Consider the following 19009-nt stretch of genomic DNA (forward strand, 5'->3'; position numbering starts at 1 on the left):
AGCACTATATACAATACCCAAGATGTGGAAGCAACCTAAGTGTCCATCAATAGATGAATGGATAAAGATGTGGAATTTATACACAATGGAATATTACTCAGTGATAAAAAGAAAGAAATCTGGCCATTTGTAACATGGATGGACCTAGAGAGTATTATGCTAAGTGTAATATGTCAGACAGAGAAAGGTAAACACCATGTGATTTCATTTACATGTGGAATCTAAAAAGCAAAGCAAATGAACAAAATACCCAGAAACAGATTCATCAGTATGAAGTGGTGGTTGATAGACAGGAGGGCGTGTGGGAGGATGGGCAAAACAGGTGAAGGAGATTAAGAGGCACAAACTTCTAGTTATAAAATAAAAAAGAAGTCATGCGGATGCAACATACAGAATATAGGATATAGTCAATAATATTGTTATAATTTTAAGTGGTGACAGAGAATAGCTAGACTTATCATGGTGATCATCTAGTAATGTATACAAATGTTGAATCACTGTGTTGTACACCTGAAACTAATATAACATTGAATGTCAAAGATATTTCCCTAACACAAGAATTAAAACTATGAACTTTGCTAAAATATGAATTCTGAAGCAAGCATCCCACAAATTTTGGCATGTAGTTTTTTGATTGTTATGTACTTCTAACAATATTTCTAAGTTTTATTATGAACTTTTTCATTAGTTATTTAGAAATGTGATTTTGATTTAAAAATATATGGGCTGTGAAAATATTGCATGTATGAATTTCTAACTTAATTGTGATAAATTTGGACTGTATGAAGCCAGTTCTTAGAGATTTGTTGATAGTTGCTTTATAAATAAAATTGCACAATAGACATCTGTACACTCTACCCTGATGGAGAGTCATTAACATTCCATTTGTTCAGAAGAATGTCTCATTTTTCTGTGCAGAATTCTATATGAGTCTATTCAATCAAGCTTGTTACTTATGATTAAACCACTTAAATTTTTGTCTGCTTGACCTAACAGTATTCAAACTGATGTACTAAAATCTCCAACCCTAATGATATTTTAATGGCTGCTACTCCTTTTTCAATTTTCACTTTGTACATTTCAATATTATTTTATGAAAGTGTTACTTAGTCATGTCTGACTCTGCGACCCCATGGACTGTAGCCCACAAGGCTCCTCTGTCTGTGGAATTTTCCAGGCAAGAATACTGGAGTGGGTTGCCATTTCCTTCTCCAGGGGGATCTCCCAGACACAGGGACTGAACCCAGGTCTCCTGCACTGCAGGCAGACTTTACCATCTGAACCACCAGGGAAGCCCCTCATATAAATTTAGAATTGTTATATCTTCATCATGAATTAAATACTTTATCATCATGTAGTGATCATGTACTGTATCTATACAAAATGGTTTTGTTTAGAAGTATATTTTATCTGACTTCACTTAGAAACTAACACAACATTGTAAATCAACTATACTTCAATAAAATAAAAAAAATTTAAGTATATTTTATTGAATATAAGGCTATTCCAGTTTTCTTTTTAAAATATTTGCCTACTATACTTTTTTCCATAAGTTTACTTTCAACTTTCCCTTGCCCTTACCTTCTGGCTTGTCCTTATCTTAAAACCAGTTATAGCTGGATTTTATTTTGTTCTCTTAAATCTAGTAACTGACATGCTTAATCTGTGTATTTTTATTATGATTGCTGACATATAGAAATGGACTGGATTCTGCTATCTTACTTTGTGCTTACTACTTCTATTTTTCCTTTCTTGCTTTTTTACTTTAAAAATATTATATTGCTTGTTTTCATTTCATTTTCTGTCACTGCATTGAAGCTCAAGGCTTCATTTTTAATAACCGAAAGATAATTGCATTGTTTGGTGTCTTTTCTCATGTTTATTGATAAATAATAAATATTTATCAACACACATTTACAGTCTTAGTACAACTTGTATTTTTTTTTCTGTTAAAAACACTGAAAGGCAGTTTTTCTAAGCTGGCAAAACTTTCCTTCCATTATTTAGAAGGTTCTCAATAGCTTTGTGGCTTCTACTGTTGCTCCTGATTATTCAGCTGTCAGCCTAATTATAGTTTCTCTGCAGATCTCCTCTTTCTGGCTGCTTTTAAGTTTTGTTCATCCTGGTGTTCCGCATTCCCCTGCACCATTCTAACTGTTTTTTGTTTTTTTCTATTTATCCTGCCTGTTACACCTTGCATTTGTTTCATCTTTTAATTCATGTCTGTCGTGAGTTCTTTTTTATTTGATGTTTTTTTGGCTATGCTGGGTCTTTGTTGCTCTTTTTGAGTAGGCTTCCACTGACTGTGGCAAGCAGGGGCTCCTCTTCACAGGGGGCTTCTCACTGTGATGACTTCACCTGCTGCATTCTGAACAACTTCTTTAGCTTTATTTTCCAGTTCTTTATGTTTCTCTTCAGATGTGTCTATTGCTCTGTTTAATCCAGCCATTGAATTTTACAAGTTATCTTTTTATTTTGAAAATGGTCGAGTTTGCAGAATATTGTAGAGAACAGAGAACCATGGGTAAATACCAATATACCTTTCATCTAAGTGGTCTTCCCACCTATTATCGCCTTGCTCCCCTGTGTGTGTACACATAGATACATTTTGTTGTTGCTCAGCTGCTAAGCTGTGTCTGACCCTTTGCGACCCCATAGACTGTAGCATGTCTTCCACTATCTCCTGGAGTTTGCTCAAATTCATGACCATTGTTTCGGTGATGCTGTCTAACAATCTCATCCTCTGTTGCCCCCTTTTCCTATTGCTTTCGATCTTTCCCAGCATCAAAGTCTTTTCCAACGAGTCAGCTTTCACATCACATGGCCAATGTATTGGAGCTTCAGCAATAGATCTTCCAATGAATATTCAGGGTTGATTTCCTTTAGGACTGACATATCTCCTTGCTGTCCAAGGGACTCTCAAGAATCTTTTTCAGCACCATAGTTTAAAAGCATCAATTCTTCGGTGCTGAGCCTTCTTTATGGTCCAACTCTCACATCTGTACATGACTACTGGAAAAAACATAGCACTGACTATACTGACTTTTGTCGGCAAAATGATGTCTCTGCTTTCTAATATGCTGTCATATTAGACAGCATACCTGTCTAATACCGGTCATACCTTTCCTTCCAAGGAGCAAGCGTCTTTTAATTTCATGGCTGCAATCACCATCTAGCGATTTTGGAGCCCAAGGAAAGAAAATCTGTCACTGTTTCCACTTTTTCCCCATCTATTTGTCATGAAGTGATGGGACCAGGTGCCATGATCTTAGTTTTCTGAATGTTGAGTTTCAAGCCAGCTTTTTCACTCTCCTCTTTCACCCTTATCAGGAGGCTCTTTAGTTCCTCTTCACTTTCTGCCATGAGAATCATTATCAACTGCCTATCTGAGGTTGTTGATATTTTTCCCAGCAATCTTGATTTCAGCTTGTGATCATCAAGTCTGGTATTTTGCATGATGTACTCTGCGCAGAAGTTAAATAAGCAGGGTGACAATATACAGCCTTGTCATACTCCTTACACACACACACACATATATATGCATTTATACTTACATATGCACACACACATGCTTTGCTTCTTTTTATGAAATCATCTGAAAGTAGGTTATAGCCATCATCCATGTTACTCTTAAATACTTTCCAGCATACCTTTCTCAAGAACAAGAACATTCTCTTATACAAACATACACTATCACCACGCCTAAGTAAATTCACATGAATTAATAATATCATGCAACATATTTTCATACTCAAGTTTCCCCAGTTATGTGTACTCAGCCACTCAGTTGTGTCCAACTCTTTGTGACCCCATGGACTGTAGCCCAACAGGCTTCTCTGTCCACAGGTTCTCCCTGGCAAGAATACTGGAATGGGTTGCCATTTCTCCAGATGTCATTAACATAGGCTTTTTTTTTTTTTCTTCTCTAGGATCCAATCAAGGTTCACACCACCCCACTTGGCTATTTTGTCTGTAGTCTCTCCCATCCTAGGATATTATCCCACATCTCTCTGCTGTTCATGATGTTGACACCTAGAAAGAATACAGGTGGGCTGCTTTGAAGGATGGTCCACATTCTGTAATTGTCCCATGGTTTCCCCATTATTTGACTTGGGTCAAAGCTCTCCAGCCAGAATCCCACATTTGGTACTGTGTCTCCCCTGCCTCCCCTCAGGAGATACAGAGTGTCAGATCCTGGTTACAGTGGGTGTGGCCCGACCTCAGCAGGAAAGGGTAGGTTCCCTTGTTTGTAATTAGTAAGTGGGGAGGGCTTCTCTGGGGCTGGAAATAGTCACCCACTGGGTTTAGCATTCCTTTATCCTTGCCTGACTCAGTTATTACAACAGGGATTACAGGCTTGTGGTTTTCTAATTCTACCACGTCTTCTACATTTATTAGCTAGCATACTTGTATAAAAAAAGAACATTTCCTCCCCTCCTCTCTTTCTGGGTATCTGCATAGAGCTGCATATTTTTAAAAGTCAGTGTTGTGATCCATTACCATCATTATTCTTTCTGATGTTCAAATAGTCCAAAATCCTGCCAGTGGTAAACCCTTTCAAGACAGCTCATTTGTCCTTTTGACATGACTGTGATTTTTTGCTACTTTCTTGCATAATGCATGTTCCAGGTTCACACTGCACTTGCCCTGTTACAGCCTGGGATTAGTTATTTCTCCAAGGAGCCCTGATTGCTTTCAATGGGAATGATTCTTAGGAAACAAAATCTGGCTATTTGGTGTGCTCATTGCCACAGCGGTGTCCCATTGGTTGTTTTAGTTCAACAATTAGATTTTCTGTTTTAAAAAACTCTGTTTTCAGTTCAACCTGGTCATTTTTTATTATCTCTTGTTCCCTCAATTTATATTTTATTGTCACATAGTGATAGATTTTGTCCAAATAGCATAGATGAAGAGGGAGAAAAGAAGGTGGGGGAAGAGGGTGGCACATTCCTTGTCCAAGTAAATACCAAGCAGGTTAATACCTTCGCACAAACTGTAGTGGGGGCTGCTGTGGATCCGTAGAGCTGAGTCTGTTGCACTTTGCTTTGATATTTATTGGTGGATATTTGTTGATTGCACCTAGGAAGAAAAAGAAAATCTGTGAGGAGACTCTCACTCACAGCAATGAACATGACAGCAATCGGTTTTGCATGCAAAGCATCACATCACTGTACTCAACATCCGTGAAAGAAAGACACTAACTAGGGTGGCCATATGAGATGAAAGCAGATTTCTCACCAGATTCTCTAAAAGTAGGTCTAGAACTGGGTTCACGACTGCCAAATGTATAAGTAGAGAATTCAACTTACTTTTCAATAAGATGCTCTTAGCTGCTCAAGTCCATTAAACATTAGAGGAGATGGGCCCATCCTAACAGTCTGGCCTCTAACTGACATGAACTAATCAGAATAGTTATTTTTTTTTTATTTGCTCCTTTGAAATGCCAAATTGCAAAAGGAGAAGGATATTCCCCTAACGTTCTCTGTATCATTAAGAACAACAGTAACTGCAGTCCATTTTGGTTTTAATTCACTATGATTCATTTCATCTGAAATATATTATTTTTTCATACTATTAAAGCATGCTTCTTCCAATACCATTTAAAACATTAAAAAGACTTTTTTGATGAGAAACTTTTAAAAAGGCATTATTTATTTCCTTGAAGCCTTCTATTTAATTGTGTGTCAAACATGATTAAACCTCTTGCTGGTAATCCTGGGTCATCATAAGTTGCAAGCTGGCCCTGGGCTGTGGCCCAGCGCCATCTCCTGGGTTGCTGTTGCAAACTGAACTGTGTGCGTCTAGACTGAACGGCCAAGGCTGGGATGTTTCCTTCATGCGCGTCTGATGTTTAACTATCTGTCTTCACTCTAAGTATCAGGTTGTTAGTCAGTAGTTTTGCTTAGAAAATATGTCTGTTCTGATGTGAATTGTGTCTGATAGCCAATTCTGTCACAGTAGCGTGTAAACAAGAGTGGCGTAGAGAGGGAGCTGGATGCGCATGCTGGGAGGGTTGGGACCAGATCTGTTTTGGTTCCTCCTTGATACCCCGCCCCTCAACAGTGAGTGGCTCAGAGTAGGTACCTAATGTGCTGTGCGCTTATTTGCTTAGTTGTGTCTGACTCTTTGTGACCCTGTGGACTGGAGCCTATCCTCTGCCCATGGGAGTTTTCAGACAAGAACACTGGGGTGGGTTGCCATTTCTGCCTCCGGCGGATCTTCCCAAGGCAGGGATCGAATCCACATATCCTGCATCTCCTGCATTGGCAGGCGGATTCTTTACCCCTGAGCCACCTGAAAAGCCCCTACATATGTGTTAATACTGAAGAGGTGTGTGTGGGTCTGGGGGCCTGCTCTGAATGGAGGATGCGGGATTGAATATGATTATGTCAGAGTCATACTCTGGCCCCCTGATGTGAAGAACTGACTCATTGGAAAAGACCCTGATGCTGGGAAAGATTGAGGGCAGGAGGAGAAGGGGACGACAGAGGATTAGATGGTTGGATAGCATCACCGACTCGATGGGCATGAGAGGCCTGGTGTCCTGCAGTCCATGAGGTCGCAAAGAGTCAGACACGACTGAGCGACTGAACTGAATGTCAAAGTCTTTTCAACTTTTTGTACTTTGAAAGCTATAGTTTAAATGCTGGAGATTTCTAGGTACTTTTCAGAAAAGTGGTGTCATGACTTTGACAAGCACTTTATATATTTCTCACCCACCCCAAGTGATTCTTCTTAAAGCATCTCCTCCCTCTCCCTAGGTGGTGGTGAGGGTGTCATTTACCTAGTCATTCAGTTTGACTAGTTACCATGAAACACAACTAAGAATTTTGTGGGGCCAGGAAAGGAAATTCCATCTAAACTTCCTTTCAACTTTTTGCTTTATGAGAAGTGTTTCTTGACAAATTTCTCAGTCTTTCAAGGTGTTTTCTGTTCTGCTTTTCCATGAAAATGGGTTTATTTGACATCAGCAGACTCTTGTAATTCAGGGTCTGGAACCATTACAAGGCACAAGCAAGTTGCCACATAGTAAGGACAGGAGAACCCTTCTGTAGAGAGGGGAAGGAAGGAGGGGGAGGGGAATGCTAATAAAAAGAGTGCCTGGCTTTTCAGTGGCTGAGTTTCAAGGTGTTCTTTTGTTTTACCCTTATAAATGCCTTATGATTTCTTCTTTCCAAATGACCCCTGGCCTTCACTTATTTTTTTTCCGTCATTTTCCCAGCTCTTCTTTCTGGTTCCTATTCCAGAACCCATCCACAGAAGTTTTATTCTAGGAGCATATGGAACACAGGAGCATCTGTATCAGTGTTTCTCAAACCATAATGTATATAGGAATCACTGGGGGTCTTGATAAAATGCAGATTCTGGAACAAAATGTCCAGAGTGGGGCAGGAGAGTCTGCATTTTTCACAAGCTCCCAGGAGATGCTGCGACATTGGTCCTAGACTCACACCTAGAGTAGCAGACAACTCGAGGACCCCATAGACCACTTCCCAAGGCCCCTCAGACCTCACCGGCCCTGACCAGTTAGGGTCTCTGCAGCCTTAGCTGGTCTCACGGTGAATGTCAGTGACACGTTTGAGACATAGGATGCAGCACGGGGTGTCCGTTAGCCTGTGTGTTCTCTTTCCCTCATCTGAACTCCAAAAGTAAAATGATCAGAAGTATGACAGTGCTTTTTGACCTCCATAGCCATATCAGGACAGGGCTTCTCTGAATCCATCCTGCTGCATTTAAAATGAATTGCATACTTTCGAGACAAGCTCGTGCCAAGAAATACAACCCACGTTTCTTTTTTATGGGCAACAGTGACACTAATTACTGGCATCATAAAAAATCATTAATAAAGCTGAGAAAGTTTTGCAAGGATGCATCTTTCATTCTGACATGTAATGTGGTGCCTCCTAAAGCTTCGAACTCTCCCTTTAGAACTTGTAAGCGTAAAGCCAAGGATTGTTGAATTTTTCTTTAGCTCCCTCTCGGAGTGTTAACTGGTCAAACTTTCCATCAAAGGGCAGCGTGATAATGTTACATGGCAAGGGTTTCTACTTCGTAACTAGTATCCCGGCTATGATTTCACACTCCCAGACTACGCTGCTCCCTGCAGACAGATGTGTGAATAGCTGTTTGTTATGATTGCTTCTCCATAGGAACCACAGGCATAAAAAAGAGGAGCCAGAGAATTCAACGCTTAGAAATCATAGGCTTCCTCCCTCCACCATCCATCATTCCCTATTTTCCTTTCTGACCCTGCAGCGCCCTTGAAGACAGAGGCTTTCCAGAATCCATGTCAGTTCATCAGCCCTTCTTTGGGGAATACCAAATATACTGAAATGTGCAAGAAAGAATATGATTTTATGACTTACGCCTGACTGAGCTTATAAAAGCCTTCACAAACTTCACACCGTATCTGTGGTCAGGCTTATGAATGCGGCCAAGCTGGACCAAGTGGTGATCCAAAGGGTAGCTGGCTAGATCTTCCAGCTCTTGGTCATTCCAAGAAGGCCCAAGGGAAAACACGAACAGGACATAACCTTGACACTTGGCCCTCAGGGATTCTTTCTTTAACATTTCCCTGTCCAAGTGGCTGGTTTCCCCTGCAGATATCACAAAAATGACTTTATTTCTTCTCAGATTGGGTGCCCTCGAGAAGACATTGTCCAGAGTCCACTGTAAGGCATGACCAATGAAAGCATCTCCATTTAGCGGCTGAACGGATTCCTCCACGTGTCTCTTCATGAGGCGCTTACTCTTGTAGGTGGTCAGGTTGAATTCGCTTATAACAGGGCTCCTCTGAGTGTTAGGTAGGAAGTGAGGGGGACTGAGGCTTAATAGGGCCACCCGGTCTCCGGTGACAGAGGTCTCAGGCTCTGGGGTGATTTCGAAGTGATCTAACAGCGCTCCCAAGAATCCCCGTATGTCTTCAAATTCTGCGCTTCCCACGTGCCGGGAGCCGTCCAGAAGGAAAGCAGCGTCCACGTAAGATTGCACAGGGGGTGGTCTGGCTTGATGGCAAGAAGCATCCGGCTTGCACACATCTGCAGACAGAAAGTCATTTAGGGTTACTAAAGAGAAACAGACAGAAAAAGGGAAGATAGCATCTCAAGCATTTCGACATTTGGAGTCTGCATGATCTTTGATGTTAATATAGTAACTAAATGACTTGGAGGTCAGCAACAGGAAGATTTCCTACAATGTGGTTTGCACCCTGATCCCCAAAGTACAGATTTTAAACTCAGCGCATGTGTGGAGTTCCATTCACTGACACTATCTGACTCTTTGAAATTAGGTTGCTTTCAACAGAAGTTTCACCTTGGCTGCATTTTAAGTTTATAAAGATTGACTTGGGACAGTTGATCTCATGTTTGCATGTGTGTTTACTGCATCATGACATAAAAAGAAATGACCTCTCTAATTGACAATATACAGGTTAAACCAAGGGCCCCTGTCATTCTGCACATGCTACCTTATTACGAAAAGAAATCTGCTTAAAATGTAAGAGTGCAAAAAAGCAATGCATCTTTTATTTCAATTTAAATAAAGGTTTATAATTCAATGTTTTTTTATTTTTCTGTAGAGACATTAAGAACAGAGCTACCATTTATATATTATACCGATCAGTTGAAAGCTCAGTATGTGTTTATTAAATAAATGAATATAAATACTACATGTTAATGGGCTTTCATAAAATATGAGGTCATTTTAATGTGTGCATATCTCATTTTCTAAAAGAAAGTGCAGTAATAAAACAGAGTGCATTTTACTGAATCTGACCACAATACTCAGAGGAACAAAAAAAAACTTGGAAATGAAAGGATCTTAGAGGTCATCTAATCTAATTTTACCAAAGAGCCTGAGGGCAGGAGAATAAAATCATTTTGCCAAAGGACACCGCATTTCTAGAAGTATCTGCATATGAAGTCAGCGCTGTACTGTTTGAGGCAAGGCCAATGGTTCAGCAGGGTGGATAGGCCCACTGGCCTGAAAGTCAGGATATTTGGGCTCTGGTCTGGCTGTCCCCAGTAACAAACAAGCTGTGTGCCCCTGTCCAAGCCTCCACCGGGCCCCAGTTCCATAGAATGAGATGGTTGGATCAGATGCACCTAGAGAGCCCTTATAGGGCCAACACTCTGCAGTCCTACATTTTCAATAACAGTTGATGGTTAAGGATGAGCATTAAAGAGACTTTTCTCTTTAAAAACCAAAGAGAAATGGAAAACTAACTACACATGTGGACAGCCAGTACTTAGACAAGGGCCCAGCCATGAATAAAAGCGATTAAATGAAAGGTTAATAAGCAGAGTGCAGATCCTTAATGGATGGAGCAAACTTCAGAACTCCAGTCTTGCTCACGAACTCAAAAAAGATATAAACTCTGGGGACACCCCTGGTGGTCCAGTGGCTAAGACTTACGAGCTCCCGACGCAGGGGTGCCCAGGTTCAGCCCCTGGTCAGGGGACTAGATCCCACATGCCGCAGCTAAGAGTTTGCATGTCACAACTAAAGAGCCCATGTGTTGCAACTAACACCCAGCACAGCCAAAGAAATAAATACTTATTTAAAACCAGCAGCCCGCCCATTTGCTCAGTTTTGTGGGGTTTCTCCATTGCGGGAAGCAACAGCCAAAACACCTTCCATTTAGTGCCTCAGAAACAAAACAAGGCTTTAAACCAAGAAATGGAGCCCAGATATATCTCCAGACACACGCGGAAAACTTCCGACCACAAATCACACTGGCGCATGTGTCACCGAGGAGTCTGAACCCACAGCTGAAAACTCGAGGGGGAAGAATCTGCCCGCAGTGTGGTGAGCTCCTCGGGGTTGGGGAAATGACTGATCAGAGGGCAGCAGAGGGCAAGACAGCAGGAAGAGAGCGTTATTGAGAGAGAATCCCGCCTCCCTCTCATAGTCACCACCTGCCCAGGAGTCACTCATACGGCCAGAAGGAGCATCTCTTTGACACACGTAGAGGAAAGGAATTCACAGTTTCCTTCAAGGCCAAGTACAGAGTCTCAGGGAACAGCATAATGTGATCTGTGTTTCTCATAAACCGCAGGTGTCTTAAAACCAGTCTTCTTGATTTCAATTTGGCTGTGAGCAAATTATTTCACCTCATTTGTAAAATGGATCTAATAATCATTCGAAAATTTTAGGGCCATTGCAAGGATCAAATGAAACCATTACAAGGGTGTTTGGAATGCATTCCTTGTGGCTCAGCTGGTAAAGAATCTGCCTGCACTGTAGGAGACCTGGGTTTGATCCCTGTGTTGGGAAGATCCCCTGGAGAAGGGCAAGGCTACCCACTCCAGTATTCTGGCCTGGAGAATTCCATGGACGGGTTGAAAAGAGTCGGACATGATTGAGCGACTTGCACTGCACTGCACTGCACTTGGAATGCATGAAACCCAATAGCCTAAGTATTAAATATCATCATCACCACCATCACTGTTACATAAAGCAATTAGAACAGTGCGTGGCTAATAATGAATGTCTGATAACTATTAGCAATCACACCCACCAGAAACCTCAGCAACTCCCACTTTTGTAATTATTAGCACGTTCAAATGATTGGAACACTCAAATGCAGGTTTTGGCCAGTTCTCTAGCTAGAACTACATATTGGGTGTAAACAGTCACAGGCAAATCGGCATTGCAAATCTTTCTGATCCCTAACATTTGGGATGTTAGAGATGAAAGAGAAAGCCTCTTTCCAATGAGAAATCCATTTCTGCTAACTTCCACTTCCACGGTAAAGCATTTCTTTGGGACTGTGAACATTTGAGGTTTAGAAAGCTCATAAATGTATTTCACCGCACAAGGAAGTTGGCCATGAGACAGGCTGAGTTTATTTCTAAAGATGATTCCTGTCTCCCAGAAGGTGCATGAGCTGAGAGGCTCCATCTGTTGATGAGGCTGTGTGGCAGGGTGAGCCCCCGGGAGACCCTCCCAAGACCACTTGCTGCTGCCGAGTTCCAGCCCCTCCTTTCCATAGTGACTCACTGTGCTGCTGAATGACCTGATCAAGTTACGCTCTCCCCAGGGGTCTCACCGTAGCAGAAAGTACACCGCTGGAGTTCCTCGAGTGCTGGTACAGAGTCAGCTCCGGATGGGATAATGATGACTTGGAATCTGCCTGTGTCGTCAATCTGCAAAAAGCAGAAGTGAGAAGAGCTTCATGGGTGGGGCTGTGGCACCTCCCAGGATGGTTCAGAGAGCTGAGACCTGCAGAGAGCAAAGGAGCCCCCTTCCCCTCAGAGGGTCCCTGGGAGGCAGAACGTCAGCGGGGCCTAAGAACACTGGTCTGGGTTTAACCCGTGACTCTCCCTCTAGCTGGAGGACAAGCAACTTTGCCCTTGGTTTCTCATCTGTGAAACAGAACAGTCATGTTACTCTTTAAAAGGGCAAGGGTGCACACAAAATGAGTTCATAACTGAAAAGCATGTTACTGGTATCAGGTAGGTACCACCAAAGTCTACCTTCGTGCCCAAGAAATGATGCTTTTGAACTGTGGTGTTGGAGGAGACTCTTGAGAGTCCCTTGGACTGCAAGGAGATCCAACCAGTCCATCCTAAAGGAGATCAGTCCTGGGTGTTCATTGGAAGGACTGATGCTGAAACTGAAACTCCAGTCCTTTGGCCACCTGATGCAAAGAGTTGACTCATTTGAAAAGACCCTGATGCTGGGAGGGATTGAGGGCAGGAGAAGAAGGAGACGACAGAGGATGAGATAGTTGGATGGCATCACCGACTCAATTGGACATGAGTTTGGGTAGACTCTGGGAGTTGGTGATGGACAGGGAGGCCTGGCGTGATGTGATTCATGGGGTTGCAAAGAGTCGAACATGACTGAGCGACTGAACTGAACTGAAAAATGATACATTTCTTGTAAGTATATTGTAAAGGGAGGCCCATTCTACACTAGAATTCTTCACATGCAGCAAATAAAAGTTCACCAGAATTAAGAGGTAATTGCCCAACAAATTTAAAGAAAAAACCTTTAGGGCAAAACAAGGCTGAGGTTAAAGTTTTTCAATCAAAATAGCCTTGTGTTACAGCAGAATGAATGGCTCATCACTCAGCTTCACACCATCGTGAAAAATGTCCAGGATGGGAGTTACACAATCTGTTCACTCAGGAACACAGGGAAACGAGCCCGTGTTGTCAGAGCAGCTTCGTCTGAGACCTGCCACAGGCGTCTACACTAGTTTTGAATTTCAGCTGGATTCTGCTGAACTCTCAGGCAAATGGAGATGTAGAAAAGTAACAATGGTTATGAAACAGATGACAGCTTTGTAACATGGCCTCCAAATAAAAGTGTATCATGTCATTAAAATTTTGAGCTCTGTTCCTAAGGTACTAATAAATGACATATTTATGGCTGATTCGTGTGGATATGCGGTGGAAAGCATCACAATATTGTAATCATTCTCCAATTAAAAATAAATTCGAAAAGAAGCAGAGGGGAAAAGGAAAAGTAGTAACATCATCTCTATTGTGCAATGCCCGGTATTAGGTTCCTATTAATTTGTTCTGAGCCCTCTGGACATCCCTGCATAGCTCCATCCTCTAGTGGGTGAGGTCTTTTGGTTTTCTACTTACTCCGATATCCCCAGGGTCTCGGATGGCACCTGGTATATCTGAGCTGTTCACTCAACATATGTAGGATGAATGAACCTTGGGACCAAGCCTGACTTCTGTCTGCATTTCTAACTCTTTTTCTACCCAAGGGAGGTTGAAGCCAATACTGCTCTGGTCTATGAGGGTCATTGTCAAGAATTTGAACCTCCACTGGTGGTCTTCAGAGATAAACTCCTTCAATAAAGGAACAAGGAGTCTTTAGGTGATTTGGGTAAAAACTCTAAGTGGGATTGTCAGTCCTCCAAAACTTAAAAGAAAAACTCAACAAAATGCATTTTTTTAAAGTTTTATGCGATGCACATACCTTTGAGTGGGTGGGTGGAATTGTGTCTGTTTAAATTTGTATCACAGGTACCATCAGTTATTTGAATCAGGATACTGAGTTGTCTTTTCTGCGACTACATAAAATCAAAGGACAATGGGGGCTCCCAATAAAGATAGGGAATTAGGACGACTGTGGGTCCACTCACAGAGCTTTTGAGCCACTGCCTCTCACAGCAACTTCATTAGCGTAGGCTGGATCCAGCTTCTAATGTGCAAGCATTTTATTTTCTGAGCCTCATACATTAACCTGTTCCTTTGCATAACTCTGAGTTTGTTCAATGATGCTAATAGTAGTTTCAGTTTCTTAACAACGCAGACTTTAATATTGTTAAACGGACGTTAGTTCACTATCAAGGTGGGAAGGGGGTTCAGGATGGGGAACACATGTACACCCATGGCTGATTCATGTCAATGTATGGCAAAAATCACTACAATATTGTAAAGTAATTAGCCTCCAATTAAAATAAATTAATTAAAAAAGAAACTGATTAAATAATCCTAATTAACAGAACAATTAAACAATCCTAATTAATTAGGACTAATAATCCTAATTAAAAGAACTACCTTTCTTGAGTGTTTCCTGTATCCCAGGCACTGGTGCATGGAGCGACATCATTTCCTCTTTGCACCAACTTCAGGAAGCAAGCACTGCTTTATGCATTTTATGGAGGAGTACTGTATTTCAGTTCTGATCTGCTTAGCTTAGCACTTTCACAGAAAATATTAGGGAGCTGGAGAGGGTCTCTAAGTAAGTAAGTAAGTGTTAGTCGCTCAGTGGTGCCCGACTTTGCGACCCCATGGACTGCAGCCCTCCAGACTCCTCTGTCCATGAGATATTCCAGGCAAGAGTACTGGAGTGGGCTGCCATTTCCTTCTCCAGGGGATCTTCCCAAAGGCCTCTTAATCCTAGTTCTCCAGGACAGATGGAGGTCACCCTTGCCAGGTGAGTGACCGTCCCTAGAAAAGGCCTGAGAGAAAGGAGGCGTCTTGCCCACTTACATTTAGCCATCTGGCTGTGACAACATCCACCAGTCTTGCCTTCAGAAAGTTCCTACTCAGGTCTAAACCAGGGTTTGCCACTGCTATGGCTCCCAGTTTCTCTAATGGGAGAGCTTCCTCTCCTGGAGCTGGCTGACTAGTTCTCGCCAGTAATAACCCTCCACACACCTGAAGGCAGGGGCTCAGCTGCTTCTCACCTCCCCTCCTCTCCATGAAATAATTTTCAAACACTTGTCTTCTTGGCTCAGGTTGTATTTTCCAACACCCTTTGTGGTTGCGCTGTGATCTCTCCTCACGGCTCTCCCATGAATGGAGAACAATACAGCAGGCTGGGGGGACACCGATGACCAGAAGGTCAATGTGCTGGGTCTAGCGGGTGTTCTTTTTTTGTAAGGAACCTCTGCCACAGGGAGTTTTGAACGCCGCTGTGATACCGGGTGGTTTATCTAGAAATGCTACACAGCAAGTTTCCTGGTGGCCCAGAGGTCAGGACTCTGCGCTTTCACTGCTGAGGGTGAGGGTTCAATGCCCGGTCAGGGAACTAAGATCTCACAAGCTGCTGGGCACTCAAGAATGAAAAATAAAGAAATCAAACTGTCAATAGAAATATTACATGGTAAGCTTTTAATCTTCAACCTCAGAGGCTGTAACTGGAATGACTTTTCCTTCATAAAGGGTGGATATTTACATGATGGGTAAAGTTATAAAATCGGTCCATTGGTTTCCATGACAGCAGTGACCAACATGCCGGCCACCTCAGTGACATCCTTGAATGTCTATTGGCCCTCCAACTTAGTGTCTATACACCAGCGCCAACTCAGAGAGTCTTGGAGAAAAGAGGCCTGGATCCAAGCCCTGACTTTGCCACTTGTCAGCTGTGTGAACCTGGGCTCATAGGTCCACTTCTGCAGACTCGGGCGTCCCTCATAGCTCATCTGGTAAGGAATCCACCTGCATTGTAGGAGACTCCGGTTCGATTCCTGGGTCGGGAAGATCCGCTGGAGAAGAGATAGGCTACCCACTCTAGTACTCTTGGACTTGCCCTTGTGGCTCAGCTGGTAAAGAATCTGCCTGCAATGAGGGAGACCTGGGTTCGATTCCTGGGTTGGGAAGATCCCCTGGAGAAGGGAAAGGCTACCCGCTCCAGTGTCTGACCTGGAAAATTCCATGGACTCTATAGTCTATGGGGTCACAAAGAGTCAGACTCTACTGAGCGACTTTCACTCACTCACTCTGCAGACTCAGAGTTCTCATCTACACAATGGGAATAACAGTGATTCCCATCTCACACACACTGCTTGTGTGAACTAAACAGGAAGGTGCATATCAAGGGCTTGGCATGCTCCTGGTACATAGTAACAAACACTCAGGCAGCTCCATGCTTTCTTGTAAATGTCCCTGAACAGGGGCAGAAAGACAGAGAAGACTTATGAGGCAGGTGGCCCTTCTTACCACAAACGATCGCCGGACAGCAGGCACCTGATTGAAGGCGATCACCACCGGGATGATGTCTAGGGCGCTGAACTCCAGGCCGGCGGTGGTGATGGTCTGGGGGTCCACGGATGGGCCGCCACTGAAGAAGGTGGCGATTCTTCTGGAGTGAGACCCCGGGAGCATCCGCTTGAAGACGTGCCTGGAGACAAACCTCATGGCCTTGCCAATGTCCCTACTGGCCGTGGAGCGCTCGTAAGGGAGGGCCTCGATCTCTCGGAGGAGTCTGTCCTTCCTGTAGGTGTCGGAGAAGCGGATGAGGAGCCTGGCGTGGGAGTCATAGGCAAGCACGGCCACGCGCGCGCCTGCGGGGCAGTGGTCCTCGCGGACCCGGAGGCCGCTCAGAAGGGAGGACATCATCGCCTTCATCCGCGCAAACTCGGGCTCTGTGACGCTCCGTGACTGGTCCAGTGCAAACACCAGCTCCGTGGGGTACACGGGGCACTGAGGCGCTCCTAAAAGGCCAGAACAGGCGCCTTACCATGAGACCGCTTGCTTAAAATGAAAAAAAAAAAAAGATCCGTGCATAGAAGGCTAAGTAATTTTAAATGTTAAACATTAAACTATGGAAACAACTAAGTCATTAAATGTTAACAACTCAAATAGTAAAACACAAATATTTAAATTTGAATAATTAAGATTATATTCTAAAAACTGACTTTGCTCTTTTAAATAAAGCAAAAGATGAACTCATTTATGAGACAGAAACAGACTCACCGACATAGCAAACCTATGCCTACCAAAGGGGAAAGGGGTTGGGGATAAATTCGGAGTTTGGGATTGCAGATACACAATATTATATATACAACAGATAAACAAGGTCCTACTGTATAGTACAGGGAACTATATCCAATATCCTATAATCAACCACAATGGAAAAGAATCTGAAAAAGAATATATATATACATATACATGTATGTATGTATATAACTGAATCACTTTTACATACAGCAGAAATTAACACAGCATTGTAATCAACTATACTTTGGCCACCTGATGCAAAGAGCTGATTCACTGGAAAAGACACTGATGCTGGGAAAGATTGAAGGTGGGAGGAGAAGGGGACGACAGAGGATGAGATGGTTGGATGGCATCACCGACTCAATGGACATGAGTTTGAGTAAACTCTGAGAGTTGGTGATGGACAGGGAGGCCTGGCATGCCGCAGTCCATGGGGTCACAAAGAGTCAGACACGACTGAGTGACTGAACTGAACTGATACAGGTATGATTATGGCTGATAATTAGTCCCTGCCATGTATCTGGGATCTCATAAATGTTGAATGAAAAAGAAGCAAACAAAGCACAGTTCTTTGGAACAGGGACAGAAAGAAGAACAGAACTTTCAAGATGGATGAGATGCCTGGTGTTGAGATGCATGTTGGTAAGAGGAAGGTCGGGGGTGGTCCTTCCCTTGGAGGGGGGCCGCCTCTCGTTCAGAGGCTAGCAAGTCAACTCTTCCCAGGCGAGCTCAGGACTCTGACCCAAGCTGGCCAACTGGCCTAGGAGGGGGTCACCTTCTCAGCTGGTCTACCTGGACCTCATCACCTTGGTGGTGGTTTACTTGCTAAGTTGTGTCTGACTTTGCGACCCTGTGGGCTGTAGCCTGCCAGCTCCACTGTCCATGGGATTTTCCAGGCAAGAATACCAGAGTGGGTTGCCATTTCCTTCTCCAGGGACCCCATTTCCTTCTCCATTCCCGACCCAGGAATCGAACCCGGGTCTCCTGCATTGCAGGCAGATTCTTTACCAGCTGAGCTACAAGGGGAACCCCATCACCTTAGTGCTGGGTTATCATCTCCTCTGGTCCTAGATGCTAGGACCTTCATAGACAAAAGGACAAGTAAGAATAAATATTCAACCCCCAAATTGCACATCTCAATGGAGAAGGACGGAATTTACTAGCTTTCTGAGTCTAATTTAGGGGGCTGAGCAGAAACTTAAAAATTTCAGAAATTTCAAAAAACCAACGTCACGTCAATTTTACAATAAAACTGAGTAAAATTGTGACCAAACACGACAAAGTTTCCACTAGTTTTTTGTTTGGGCTGCCGTCTCACATGGCAGCAACAGCAGCAATAACAACATTGCAGCCTCAGCTCCATACAGGGGAAAAAGGTACAAGCACCCTGGCTGACGATAACAAAAAAAATTCAGGTTTTTAGGGGGAAACCCCTCAGGGCTCACCAGCATGCTGCCAGCACCCCGAGGATTCTGAGGAACGCTGGGCTGGACTGTGGAGGTCCTGGGGAGGACCTACCCAGATGTGAGTCCCCACGTGGAGGACCGATATGCTGACGGTCACTGCATAGCATAGAGCAAGTGACAATGAGGAAGGAAGGAGGCGAACCCAGGTCTCGCCAGGGACTACCACCCCGCAACGGAGGCCCGTCCAGGCCGCTACCAAGCCGGCCTAGAAGAGCCCCAGACGGCCCCTCCCTGCAACGCGAGTCCTCTGGCTTTTACACGCATCCTCCCTGCAAGGCTTCCCTGGTAGCTCAGCTGGTAAAGAGCCTGCCTGCAATGCAGGAGACCCTGGTTTGATTCCTGGGCCTGGAA

At 43.5% G+C, this 19009-nt stretch overlaps 1 protein-coding gene across 1 annotated transcript in view; it reads right to left on the reverse strand.

Annotated features, from left to right (window-relative positions):
- Positions 1 to 19009, reverse strand: part of LOC136173611 (collagen alpha-6(VI) chain-like) — a 147204-nt gene that overhangs the window by 7131 nt on the left and 121064 nt on the right. Inside the window, exons 33-36 of the mRNA XM_065943303.1 lie at positions 16413 to 16906; positions 12050 to 12146; positions 8367 to 9038; positions 4983 to 5079 (exon numbers count right to left, since the gene is read on the reverse strand). Of these exons, the coding sequence (XP_065799375.1) occupies positions 4983 to 5079; positions 8367 to 9038; positions 12050 to 12146; positions 16413 to 16906 (1360 nt within the window). The remainder of the gene's footprint in view (positions 1 to 4982; positions 5080 to 8366; positions 9039 to 12049; positions 12147 to 16412; positions 16907 to 19009) is intronic.

Source organism: Muntiacus reevesi, chromosome 8, assembly GCF_963930625.1.
Source record: "Muntiacus reevesi chromosome 8, mMunRee1.1, whole genome shotgun sequence".
Lineage (NCBI taxonomy): Eukaryota > Metazoa > Chordata > Mammalia > Artiodactyla > Cervidae > Muntiacus > Muntiacus reevesi.